The 13,436-nt window shown below is 37.0% G+C and overlaps 1 protein-coding gene across 20 annotated transcripts in view; it reads left to right on the top strand.

Annotated features, from left to right (window-relative positions):
* Positions 1-13,436, top strand: part of myo18ab (myosin XVIIIA b) — a 336,877-nt gene that overhangs the window by 220,479 nt on the left and 102,962 nt on the right. Inside the window, exon 1 of one of the 20 annotated variants that reach the window (XM_051931144.1) lies at positions 12,824-12,872. The exons of the other annotated variants lie outside the window; for them this stretch is intronic. Within the exon in view, the coding sequence (XP_051787104.1) occupies positions 12,839-12,872 (34 nt within the window). The 5' untranslated portion in view covers positions 12,824-12,838. Of the gene's footprint in view, positions 1-12,823; positions 12,873-13,436 lie in introns of those variants that run through there. 20 annotated transcript variants of the gene reach the window in all.

Below are 13,436 nucleotides of genomic sequence, written 5' to 3'. Positions count from 1 at the left end.
GGTTATAATAGAAATTTGTAATTTATCTCCCTCTTATAGAGGTCCCTGGAGGGCTAGACCCCTAGTAAAGGATCAAAAATAACATCATATTCATAATCACTGACCTTGAAATAGTCTAAAATGATGCATAATTAGACATCAAGATGAGTCAAATGGTATATTATATGTGGGGGTTTTGTGGATCTCGTACTGGTGAGTCAGAAGACACCAGACAAAAAAACTGAAAGTGATTTCAGAACATCATAAATAATTCTTATAAACACAAAAATGTTGTTTAAAATTTGTATACAATACCTTACATGAAGTACCTTAAAGTACTGCACCCTCATTCATTTTCCCACATTTAAAAGTGTCATTTTAATATATTTGGAAATTTTTTTTACAGAGTATGGTTACAAAAGAAAAAATGAAAATACAGTAAACGTTATACTACTAATTTAAAAAGTCAAATGTTATCACTAACTCAGTACTTTCCTGGTATATATGATATCCAGTAATTTTAATGAACGAGTGTTTGTTCATTTTGCAACCATTGCCTTAGCAATGTCAGATTAGTATTGGAATGGTGATGGAAAGCAATTTTTAGGTTTTGCCACACAGTTTTAATCAGATTGAGTTTAGATATGGAGGAATATTTTAGGCAAAATTAAATAAATAAATAAAAACACAAATAAAAGTACTTTGAAATGTGAGCAAAAATAAAGAAATGAAATGTGAGATTAATAAATAAATGTGTCACAAAATGTTTTTTGTTGCTTATTTAATTTTGTCCATAATATTCCTCCAAACGCATCCTGAAATATGGCTTGAAATAAAACTGTCACTTTCACTCCTCAAAGTTGAAAGAGTGGAATTTAGTGTATACTCTGTATTGATTGGTGAATCATCTTTTGTAGATTGCTTATGCCTAATTTAATACATCAGAACAGGAGATGGAGGTAAATGAAATAGCGCAAAAATTAATTAGACAAATGCTTACTGTTGCCGATGAAATGGGTTCTGACGAAGTTATCACATATTTCGGAGAGAAAATTGAAGATTTATCAGAAGAAATTACAATGTTGACTGCCCTTTCGATGAAACTGTTTTTGAAAACATCAAGAACTGGTACAATGGACTAGGCTACACGCTAGTTCAGGTGACAAAGATACCTGCCCTAGACGGCCCACCCTTTGACATTCCAACTGAATCAACAGAACACTTTCTTTTATGCAGTTTAAAAGTACGACAGGTTACAGGTCTATATGGTATATTAGAGAAGATGATCAGAAGGCGAATGAGCCACTGATCAGTTTAGACACTTTGACACAGAAAGCCCAAAGCAGCACTAACTAATATTTTGAACTGAATGTTTCACCCATGGTTTACGAGTCTAAAGTCAGTGCATTTTTGCAGCTACATTTTCAAACAGCTTTACAGCTCTTATCAGCGGCAAACATGATACTTTCTCATCTACAACACTAATCTGTGATATTTAACAGGTACTTTAAAAGGTCTTAATCTCGTTTGGCCATCAGACGTTTAGCAGTTTTATGATAATGAACACCCCAAGTTAAGTCTAACTCAACTGCAATTTAACCAAAATGTGCTTCTTGTCAGAAAACTGTCACAAGTTAGATGAACCAATGTAACCCTGTTCAGGAGTAAGTGGGTTAGAAAATGGCTGACTGACTTTTTCAGATCTCTATTCCTACATCTCAGATACCATTATCTCTAACATTCAAAGACACCACCTAATCTGGGGAATTTAAGATAATAAACATTCATCTAACACTAGAATCCTTGATGCCTGTGAAAATATTCATAATGCCGGGCCACCTTAATTTTACTCACAGCTGCTCATCACTGCACCAATTGCCCATCAGTAAGCACCTTTGTTTTGTAAATGTCAATCAGCCCCACAGAAGTAGCTAAAGTCGGACACAAAATTCTCACAGCTGAAGTCTTTTTATCTGGGAGGGAGGTGTCTGGAATTGTATAGGAAAATAATATATAGTTATTTGAAATACATACATTTCATGTGTGTTCTATGTCTACAATGATCTGTGTAAAAGTATGATGACAGGAAATGTGAGGCAAGAAAACATAACATAAGTAAAACAGAAAAGTTTTTCATATAGTGACAAAATGTTGACGTGAAGTGTATAATGTGTGAAGACTGAAGTCCAAATATCAAATAAACACTTAAACAAAAGTTATAACAAGTGTGCTTTTTTTACTTTGAATAAAATCGAAGAAAAAAAAATCGTTCAATCTGTTGCTGCTGTTGTGTGAAAACTGAAGCCCAAATATCAATTGATGCGAAGTAAAGAAATTTGCATGCATGTGTGTGTTTGCATGTTTTACAGTGGAAATGGGGCTGTCTCACAGATACCTGCTTGGCTGGTGCAGGGGTAAGAACTGCTGCTTCGTAATTAAGATGTTGCTGGTTCGATCCTGGGTCCTCCCTGCAATTAGTGCTTTGCCTGTGGCCGATTCACACATTTGCAAAACAAAGGCACTTATCGGTGGGCAATTGGCTCAGTGATGAGGAGCTGTGAGTAAAATTAAGATGGCCCGGCATAAGAAATATTTTTGCAGGCTTCAGGGATTCTAGTGATGAAATCACAAAGGGTACAAGTCTCAGGTATTTGGTAGATAAAAAAGTGTCTTGTTTGTTACTGGTAATAGCTGTAAAGTTGTTTGAAAAAGTAGTTGTGAATATGCCCCTGTCTTTAGACTTGTAAAACAAGGGTGAAATATTCAGTTCAAAGTATTAGTTGGCACTGCTGCGGGCTTTCCATGTCAAAGTCTAAACTGATACAGGTGCAGCTCACCGTATCTCACACTGGCTCATTCACTTTTTGATTGTCTTCTCTGATGCACCATAAAGATCTGCAATCTGTCGTACTTTTAAACAGCATAAAACAAAGTGTTCTGTTGAGTCAGCTGGAATGGCATAGAATGGGTGTCCAGGGCAGGTTACTTTGTCATCTGAGCTGGCATGTAACCTAGTTTGTTGCACCAGGTCTTCAAAGTTTTCAAAAATAGTTTCATCAATATCATAGCCTAAAAGGGCCTAAAACATAATTTCTTCTGATAAATCTTCAATTTTCTGTCAGAAATATGTGATAACTTTGGCAGAATCAATTTCATCTGCAGTAGTAAGCATTTTTCTAATTCTTATGCTGTTTCATTAACCTCTATCTCCCACACAGAGATATTATATTGAATTAGGGATGAGCAATCTACAGAAGATAATTCACCAGTTATAACAACAAGTACACAACATTATAACAATGTGCTAGAGCCCCACCATCTCAGCTTTGATGAGTAAAATCTACAGTTTTATTTCAAACCGTATTTCATGATGCGTTTGGAGGAATGTTACGGACTGTCGCAGATTGCGGCCCTTGCCGTCCTCTTGAACCCTCTGACTCGACTCCAGACACCAGGTAAAGTCCAAATATTACTTTTATTTAGACAATAATGTGCACAAAGCACCCTCCACTCCACAATATTCATAAATCAGTAAACACACAATAATCAATCCTCCACACTCCCAGACACTTTGCCACCCTTCCTCCCAGCTCAGCTCAGCGTACTGGTTTCCCAGAGTCCTTTATATAGTCCCTGACCCGGAAGTGTTTCTCCCTTCTGTCCATGTGATCATGAACACTTCCGGGTTGGATAAAAAGCTCCTTTCTTCAACCCGGAAGCACGTCATTTCCTCTTGTCACGTGATCATGACGCACCTCCGGGTTATAGGGCAAGTAAGAGTCCGGCAGCTCTCCCCACAGCGACTCCTGGTGGTCCCCAAGGTATCCAGCAGGGCTGTGCATATAAACTACAAAGTCCATGAGGCCCTGCTGGAATTCGGGGAACGTCCACGCTGTTGGGAGAGCGCCATCTGGCGGCCTGGGGGTGAGGGCTGGAATATTTAGCCGGCCACACACCACAGGACTAAATTAAATAGATAAGCAACAAAAAAACATATTTTGTGACACGTTTATTTATTTATGCTCACATTTCAGGACACATTTATTTATTTATGCTCACATTTTTACACATGAGGCGGAGTGGTGGCTCTGAGGCTAGGGATCTGCACTAGCAATCGGAAGGTTGCCGGTTCGAATCCCGTAAATGCCAATAGGGACTCTGCTCTGTTGGGCCCTTCAGCAAGGTCCTTAACCTGCAATTGCTGAGCGCTTTGAGTAGTGAGAAAAGCGCTATATAAATGCAAAGAATTATTATTATTATTATTAATTATTATTATTATTATACTCACATTTCACAGTTCTTTTCTTTATTTGCACTTTTATGTATTTATTTATTTATTGAATTTTGTTTGAAATACTCCTCCATATTCAGGAGTCAGCCAGTCATTTAAAAGTTATCTGTTTTCTCAAATTTAAACCATTGTAGTATTTATCTGGCAGTGTGCTTTGATTATGGTCCTGTTTGAAACATTACATTTTCCCTTATGCCAGTTTTCTGGCAGAGAGGTGAAGGTTTGTATGAAGTGTTCCTAATAATTGTATCCCATTTATTTCATCATTTACAAGACCAATAGCATGATGCCACCATTATATATCAGCATGAGCTTGGTGTGACCTGAGTGGTGTGCAGTGTTAGATTTGTACCACATTTGCTGTTTAGTTTATTCATGTCAAAACGTACCACTATGATGTCATCAGATTACATACATACATTAGAAAGTTTTGTTATGTAAAAAAGTTTTTCACTATGCTTAAGATTTTTCTATTAAAATGCCTTGGAGATTTGTTGGTCCATCAACATATTTAACTTTTAACTATAGCTACTCAATTCTGTATCATATTCAGAGTTATGGCCAATTTCTGAACCAGAACTTGAGATTCAAATATTTTTTTTCATATTTTTCATGAATTTTCACTGCTTTTGTACCATTTCTACTTCTATGCAATGGGCTGTTTTAATCTCTGAGGAATCTTCAGTGCCTTTCTAATGGTTGTCTACCTTTCCCAAAATAGCATTTCTGTGTAAGTAATAGGTATGTTCAGCTTGCCTAGAAGGCCTCTTTTTCATCTGTATCAAATGGTTTATTATTATGTGGGATGCTATGAAGAGGAAGAGTGATAGTTATATTTAAAAAGGTAATTTAATTAGGCGATCCACTAATTTCTTATACAGATGAGCTCCAGAGAAAAGTTTTTAATTTCTTGAGTTAATACTGATTATAAATATAGTGAGATATAGACTAGATTACAATAAGGATAGACAGCTTTTTAACCTTTAGATTTATGGTTTTGTATGAAATGATGAAATTGTATGCAAAACTTTGCAAATCATTGAGGAAGATCCTAATATAATCTATTGCAGTTTTAAATTTTGACAAAACAAATGTAAAAATTGCCCTAAATGAAGGTAATACATTTAATACATTTTAAATATAATATGCAAAATAAGCTGCAATTTGTAAGTTATGTAACATTTCTTAAGTTCTAAAGTAATTAATAAATGTTGGTAACTGAAGTTGCAAAATTATTTTCTTGCATTCTTTAGAGAATATATTTTTAGTGAAATGTATGGTGTGGACACTTGGGGTCACTGTTGTTCCTTAAACCCAACAGACAGACACACAGGACACAAGGTAAAAGCACTAAGAACGTTTTTATTCCTTGTTCTTTCTTACATAGTGCTCCCTTAGAACCACAGACACAGTAAACAGGCAAATAAACAAGTACAAACACAAATCTTCTCTCTCTTTTTCTCTACCACACCTCCCAGCAAGCTTCATCCACCTCCACCCATTTCTGGCTCACCTGCTGGGTTCACAGCAGTCCTTTAACATAGTGTCCGACCTGTAAGTGCCTCTGCTCTTCCGTCCACATGACTTATCAGCTCTTCTGGGTCAGATGGAGAATTCAAGTTTCTAGGCAGCCCGGAAGTACTTCAGGGCTTCCATGCTCGTGATTTACTAGTACTTCCTGGCTAGCTGAGAACCTGTTTCTCCCATCATCTTCCCACAGCATCCCCTGGTGCCACCTAGGGTACCCAGTAGGGTTGTGATGCTGAACTCCATATCACATTGTACCCTGCAGGAATTCCGGGGCACCACTACACTGTAGGGAAGCTGCCACCTAAAGTCTTGGGGGAGGCAATGTCCCAAAATAGTGCCCCCACCCTTCCAGTTTATGATCGTCCCAGCCGGGTTCAGCTGCCGGACATCTATCACAATGGTTTTATTTTCTGCACAAACCCCACAGCCTGGTTCCATTATTTTTTGCTGCAAACTAAAGGCCCTGTCACACAACATGATTTTTCTAAAGGTTTTGAATTGCATACTATTTTTGCATAATCTTAGCTAGTTAAGGATAGTCTTGATATGCTCTCAAAGACCACAGTCATTTAATTTATCATTCCCAGAGATTCAGTCAGACTATTATACAACTTGTCCTGTCAAAATCAAACAAGTTTCGTGTTGTCCTTAAGTTGCTGGGGCAACAATAGGCACTCATCTGGAGGTATAATGCATGTAGTGCAGCCACAAGGAAACAGGAAATGTGTGTTTTGGTCCTTACAATGTCTTCATTTTTACGTTCTTTTGACTCGCCATACCTGGATAATGTTCATAGTAGCACTGATGTAGTCATGCAGCACATTATTGACTGCCAGAAAAGAGGAGTCAGTTCACAGTACTTGGGAAATATGAAACCCGTAGGAGTCATGCCATTGTCTGGTGACAAGATCAGTAACAACAGTCATCAAGTTTGACATCGCCTCTGAGTTTGAAGTCATGTAACCCTAACCCTAAACTGATTTAAGTGAATATAATATATATTTATTTATGGTACAGTGGAACCTCGGTTTGCGAGTAACTTGGTTTACGAGTGTTTTGCAAGATGAGCTAAAATTTTTAATTTTGACTTGATAAACGAGTGAGGTCTTGCAATATGAGTAGTACGTATACGCTTTGTCTGCTGAGCGTCATGTGATCACAACCGAACTGATGGTTCTTCTTTCTCTCTCTCGCTGCGGGATTGTGGGCAATCATCTCCTATTCTCTGTCTGAGTCGGCGTGCCTCACTTATATAGTCAACATCCGTACGAGCGTATACTGTTTACTACAGCATTTTGACTGTGTGTGCATGTGTGCTGTGACGTGCGAGTCCCCGTCTTGCACCCCAAAACACGAAGCCGAGTCTCAGTACTTTAGCAACACCAGCTTTATTCAGCTTGAAGCAGCAACAGCGCGGTTATTTATTGTAGCGGGATCTGCCACTCTCCTATACACAGACACAGCAGTCAGGCAGAGTTGTGGTCAAGTAGTACTGTGCCCTGCGCATTTATAATGTTCCTTGTATCACCCATTGACGGCAGGCGCTTATAGCTTGTCACAATCTTTTCGGATCCGCTTTTACGGTGAACTGCTACACCGCTGGGAGACTGCAATTGCTTTGGGACGTTCTTCCGCATGTCATCCCGTTGGGTGGAATCCCACAAGAGCTGAGAAATTCACTCACACCAGCCATGATTCTTTTCAAAGGTAAAGTGCAGGTTAATTTGTTTTATGTACCCTAAGTTCTTGTCTATAAGCCGCGGCTTATCTAAGGAAAAAAGTTGTGAAAATGAAAAAATAGAATATCGGCTTTATACATAAGTCCCGGCTTATACATCCATCGCGGGGTTGCGTTCCAGAGCCACCCGCGAAATAAGAATATCCGTGAAGTAGAAACCATATGTTTATATGGTTATTTTTATATTGTCATGCTTGGGTCACAGATTTGCGCAGAAACACAGGAGGTTGTAGAGAGACAGGAACGTTATTCAAACACTGCAAACAAACATTTGTCTCTTTTTCAAAAGTTTAAACTGTGCTCCATGACAAGACAGAGATGACAGTTCCGTCTCACAATTAAAAGAATGCAAACATATCTTCCTCTTCAAAGGAGTGAAGCAAACAAATCAATATGTCTGTTTGGCTTTTAAGTATGCGAAGCACCGCGGCACAAAGCTGTTGAAGGCGGCAGCTCACACCCCCCTCCGTCAGGAGCAGACAAAGAGAGAGAGAGGGAGAGTTTGTTTTTCAGTCAAAAATCAATACGTGCCCTTCGAGCTTTTAAGTATGCGAAGCACTGTGCAGCATGTCTTTTCAGGAATCAGCTTTACAAAAGATAGCAACGTGAAGATAATCTTTCAGCATTTTTAGACAAGCGTCCGTATCGTCTAGGTGTGCAAACAGCCCCCCCTGCTCAATCCCCATACGTCAGGATCACAGATAGTCAGCGCAAGAGAGACAGAAAAGTAAGCCGGGTAGCTTCTCAGCCATCTGCCAATAGCGTCCCTTGTATGAAATCAACTGGGCAAACCAACTGAGGAAGCATGTACCAGAAATTAAAAGACCCATTGTCCGCAGAAATCCGCGATATATATTTAAATATGCTTACATATAAAATCACAATTTAAATGACCGCTACGCGCTCGTGTTGACTCGGCGACGCCCAGAGCAGAAAGAACGCGCTCCAACCGCGCCATGCGGGGAGTGAGAGAGACGCCAATATCTTACACTCTCTCCCCCCTTAAAGAAATTAAATGGGCGCGAGTGAGACCACTGACCTCCCTCCCTTCTATTAGTTATAGGTTATAGTACGTTCGGCTTATCCATGAGTCCGGCTTATCTATGATACGATTTTATTTTAAAAATTCGTATGATTTTTGGTCTCCGGCTAATACATGAGTCCGGCTTATAGACAAGAACTTAGGGTATTTTTGTATTAATCATTTTTATATGAATACTTTTGGGTTATGGAACGAATCATCTGAGTTTCCATTATTTCTTATGGGGAAATTCACTTAGATATACGAGTGCTCTGGACTGCAAGCACGTTTCCGGAACAAATTATGCTTGCAAACCGAGGTTCCACTGTATATTAAAAGAAAATCTAATAGAAGTCACTGTTCACCTTCTCCTTAAAAAAAATTATTTGCGTAGAACAACTATAAATACGTTATCACGTCTACTGCTACTGCTTCTTTACTAGACTTTTCTCCTCTTTGAAGAAATACTATCTACTCTTTAAAAAAAATTTTGATACAATGTAATCAAGTTGCAAATTAAGCTAAGGATGTGATAGTACGAGCTGAATTAGAAATAATTTTTACAGATGCTGATTAAGAATAGGTTGTTATATTTGAGGGGTTTTAGGCACTGTGTCTGTGGAGTTTGCATGTGTTCCCTAATGTCAACCTCCCCCAAAAACACCACCAATACTGCAGTTTTCTTATCCATATCCAGGTAACATGCAGGTATGTGTATATGTCTTTACATATTTATACAGTATTATACAGTATGTGTTTGTGTGTGTGTGTGTGTGTGTGTGTGTGTGTATACACACACTGGGTTTAGAAAGTATTCAGACATCTTCACTTTTTGCTCACTTTATTGTGTTGTCGATTTAATTTGGATAAATTTGCCCTTTTTGCCCAGCATATTGAAAAACTGAATTTATGTTTTTAGAAAGGTTAACTCTTATCTATCTATCTATCTATCTATCTATCTATCTATCTATCTATCTATCTATCTATCTATCTATCTATCTATCTATCTATCTATCTATCTATCTATCTATCTATCTATCTATCTATCTATCTATCTATCTATCTATCTAATTCAGTATTTTGTAGAAGCCCCTTTGGCAGCAATTATAGCTTTGAGTTGTCTTGGGTATGTCTGTACAAGCTTTACACACCTATATTTGGGCAGTTTATCCCATTCTTCTTGGCAGATACTCTCAAGCTCTGTTAGATTGGATCGTAATTGTCTGTAAACTGCAATCTTTAGGTCCCTCAACAATTGCTCTGTGGGGTTTAACTTTGGGCTATGTCTGAGTCACTAAAAAATTGTTTCAAGCCAGGCAAGCATTGTCTTGGCTGTATGTTTTAGGTAAATTTTCATACTGAAAGATGAACTTGTCGCTTGCAGTCTGGAGCAGATTTTCTTTAAGGACCTACTGTATCTGTATTTGGCTGTGTATCTGTATTTGGCTGCATGTATTCATACTTTCCTCAGTTCTAACCAGTCTCCTTGCCCACTGCTGAGAAGCATCCCCCATAGCTAGGAAGAGTTCTGATGGTTTCAAACTTATTCCATTTCAGACTTCCTGAGGCCACTGAACTCCTTTGAACACTCAAAGCTTTAGAAATTGTTTTATACACCTACACTGATCAATGCCTCACCACAGTTTTATAGTGGAGGTCTAAATAGAGTTTCTTAGATTTCATGATTTGGTTTTTATCCTGATATGCAGTGTGGATTGTGGGACCTTATATACACAGATCTGTTCCTTTCTAAACTATGCCCAGTCCATTCATTTTGACGGAGGTAGACTCCAATCAAGTTCTAGACACAACTCAAGAATAATTAAGGCAAACAGGTGAAGGCTATGCAGCTGAATTCACATCGAAGCTTTAATTGTCTAATATGAAAGTGTCAAAAATTTACACTAATATTTCAAGTCTAAATTTCACAGTATATAATTATTGGTTGTGTGATAAAAAATAAACCAGAATACTGCATTCTTCAGGTTTCTTTTAATTAGAATTCTGTGCATCAGTTGGGTAGGGCCTTTGGGTTTTACCATGAGAATGTACTTTTTCTTTAATTCAGGGGTAATATTTACTATTAGCCCTGGTTATTTTTTACTTCTGTGTAGTGCATCTCCTGTCATTTCACACATAAAGGAATTGTGTAATAACCTTTGAAATGTTATTCTTTTTCTAAACTCTTTTTAAAATCAGATTGTTCTGTCTGCATTTTAAATATTTGTTCTTTCAGTACATAATAAACTTTGAGAATTTAGATTTGTTCAACTGTCTCTCGGTAATAACTGCTTCTGAAATGCGCAACCTGCCAATATTCACTTAAGATTACTTGTGTTTGATCATATGCAAATTATTTGAAATAGATAATTTGGGCTTTAAACTAATCTAAATTACATTTCGGCGAAACCACTGTCCAGCCATGGTGAACTTAAAATACAGTAATACACAGCAAACCAGCTATTTTGACTGATAACAATGGCTGAACATTAGTAATCTTAGTCTTAGTTTAAAACAGCATGATTATAAAAAAAGATGGTTAAGTAGCAATTCAAAGTGGTCTATACAAACAGCAATATTAATATTAAGAGATTTGTGATGGTGCCTATGTTCATAGTAGTTAATAAACCACAGACTGACACATTAAAACATAATTAACAAAAAAATAGCAGGCAATATTTTATACAATACTGATCAGACATCTCTCTTAAATTGTGAGAAATTATCATGTAATTTTTCATGAGCCGATCCTAGCTCACAGTCTCAATTAGTGGCAGTTATATAATGCTCCAAGATTCACAACAGTGTACTTCTCCATAAGATGATGCTCTAGCACAATATGTTGTATAGACAAGAATGCATGACTTTACAAAGCCTCTCCATTTCATACCCTTTTCTTTTGCTGATTGTGCAACTTTGAAAAGACTGCAGCACTGATGATGAGCAGGGTCGACCAGGTTACTGCACCAGATACAAGAGAACTGGTGCAATTTTTAAATTGTCAAGAATCTCCTCTTTATCTTTAAAATCTAATACTTCAGCTGAATACTCAGTTAGAGTGCCTAGCAAAATAAATCTTGGATCAGACTAACTCTGTTAAGAACAAAATGTCTTTCTCATTTATTTTTAAATCCTTGATCATAAAACTCCTTGATGTGACATGTAAATGGTGCTCCTAATCCTATTTTTTTTTTTGTTCTTTATTTCGCCTTATACAATTTCTTGTATTAGGAATTTGTTAGTTTTCGCATACCCCTTGGGGGTCAGAGCACAGGGTCAGCCATTGTACAGTGCCCCTGGAGCAATTACAGGTTAAGGACCTTGCTCAGGGGCCCAGCAGAGTAGGATCTCTTTTGGCAGTGACGGGGATTCGAACCGGCAACCTTCGGGATACCAGCGCAGATCCTTAGCCTCAGAGCCACCACTCTGCCCTAAATTTTGAAGAATAAACAGTTTATGTAGTAGCTTTTGTACTGAGCAGTTTTGTGAAAGAGTGAAACAGATTCTATGAGTTGTGAATAAAATAATGCAATGATAGTACATTTGTTTTAGCATTAATTATATATTAGATTTTTGAAGGGTGCAATAAATAAGTTCAGTTTTTATGTATTTATTTGATTATTCTTTTTATGTATTTTAAACTGGTGTGTATATATGCAGATTAAAACTAACTGATTAATATCATAAGCCTGTTTTCTTCATTGGTTACAGTTTCTAAGTGAAACTGTCCTAAAATAGTATTTTTGTCTACATTGTGAATTTTTTATATATCTTTTTTAGATATAAGTTGTAATTGCATTTGTAATCATTTACATGGTTCTCTTAATTGTGGAATTAGTATTCCTTTTTTTTTTCGGTGTGTTTACTTTATGGAAAGTGAAATTTTGTCAATCTACATGAAAGTATTTTGCAGTGCTGCTAGGTTAGAGAAGAACACAAGGTGGCAGCAATAACTCATATTATAGGGGAAAAAGCAGAGCTTAAGTATAAACGTACTTGAGGAGGTGTGAAAAGGTTTTGTTTTTTTGTACATTTTTCAGCTATTGCGTTTAACACTTCCTCTCCCATTATTTTATATTTTCAAGTCTACAACATGTAGTTCTCTTGTTAATATTAATATATATATATATATATATATATATATATATATATATAAATAAATAACTGCATGTAGTATATCAATTAACTTTGGTTAAAATTGATGTTTTATTGTAGATAAGATATCTAGGTTATAGAGTTATGTTTTTATTCTAACAAATTTTTTTTGCTTGCATGTTGCATGCTGGTTCGTTACACTACAGAAGCAGATGAAGGTAATTTCTCTTAGTTTTTTTTTTTTCATGGTAAACAAACATTTTTCATTTGCATTTTTATTGTTTTCATTTATCTTCTTCAGAAGCATTCTAAAGACTTTCAGTGCAAGAATTACTCCAAATTGTATTCATATCCAAATCTGTCAGCTTGGCTGTCTTTTGTCTTCAGTGTTTGCCACACTGATGCCTAAAGTAGCATTTGTGCTGACAAACATTTATGTGATGTACACCCCCTATGAGTACCAAGTAACCAAAATTTCCTTTGTTTTTGTGCTTTTTTGTACTCCATCTTTCTGACATTGAATTTGGCCATTACATCATGATGCAATATTGAGGGTAAACACACTTTGCATTATTAAATGTGCCAATAGTCAAAGGACAGAAAAGTCATATTTAGAATTATTATCTTAAATTCCAAAAATGTGAGTGTGTGAATGCCTCATTTTGTTCTCAGCTGTCATTTGAGAAAGCTTTCTCCTTTACTTGCACTTAGCCTGTGTAATATATTTGGTGCTAGTTCCTTTGCTGAAACTGTCGTAAATGACAGCCATCACTGACAACATT

Source organism: Erpetoichthys calabaricus, chromosome 8 (genome assembly GCF_900747795.2).
Source record: "Erpetoichthys calabaricus chromosome 8, fErpCal1.3, whole genome shotgun sequence".
In the NCBI taxonomy this organism is placed as follows: domain Eukaryota; kingdom Metazoa; phylum Chordata; class Cladistia; order Polypteriformes; family Polypteridae; genus Erpetoichthys; species Erpetoichthys calabaricus.
This window is presented reverse-complemented; position numbering and strand designations above follow the sequence as displayed.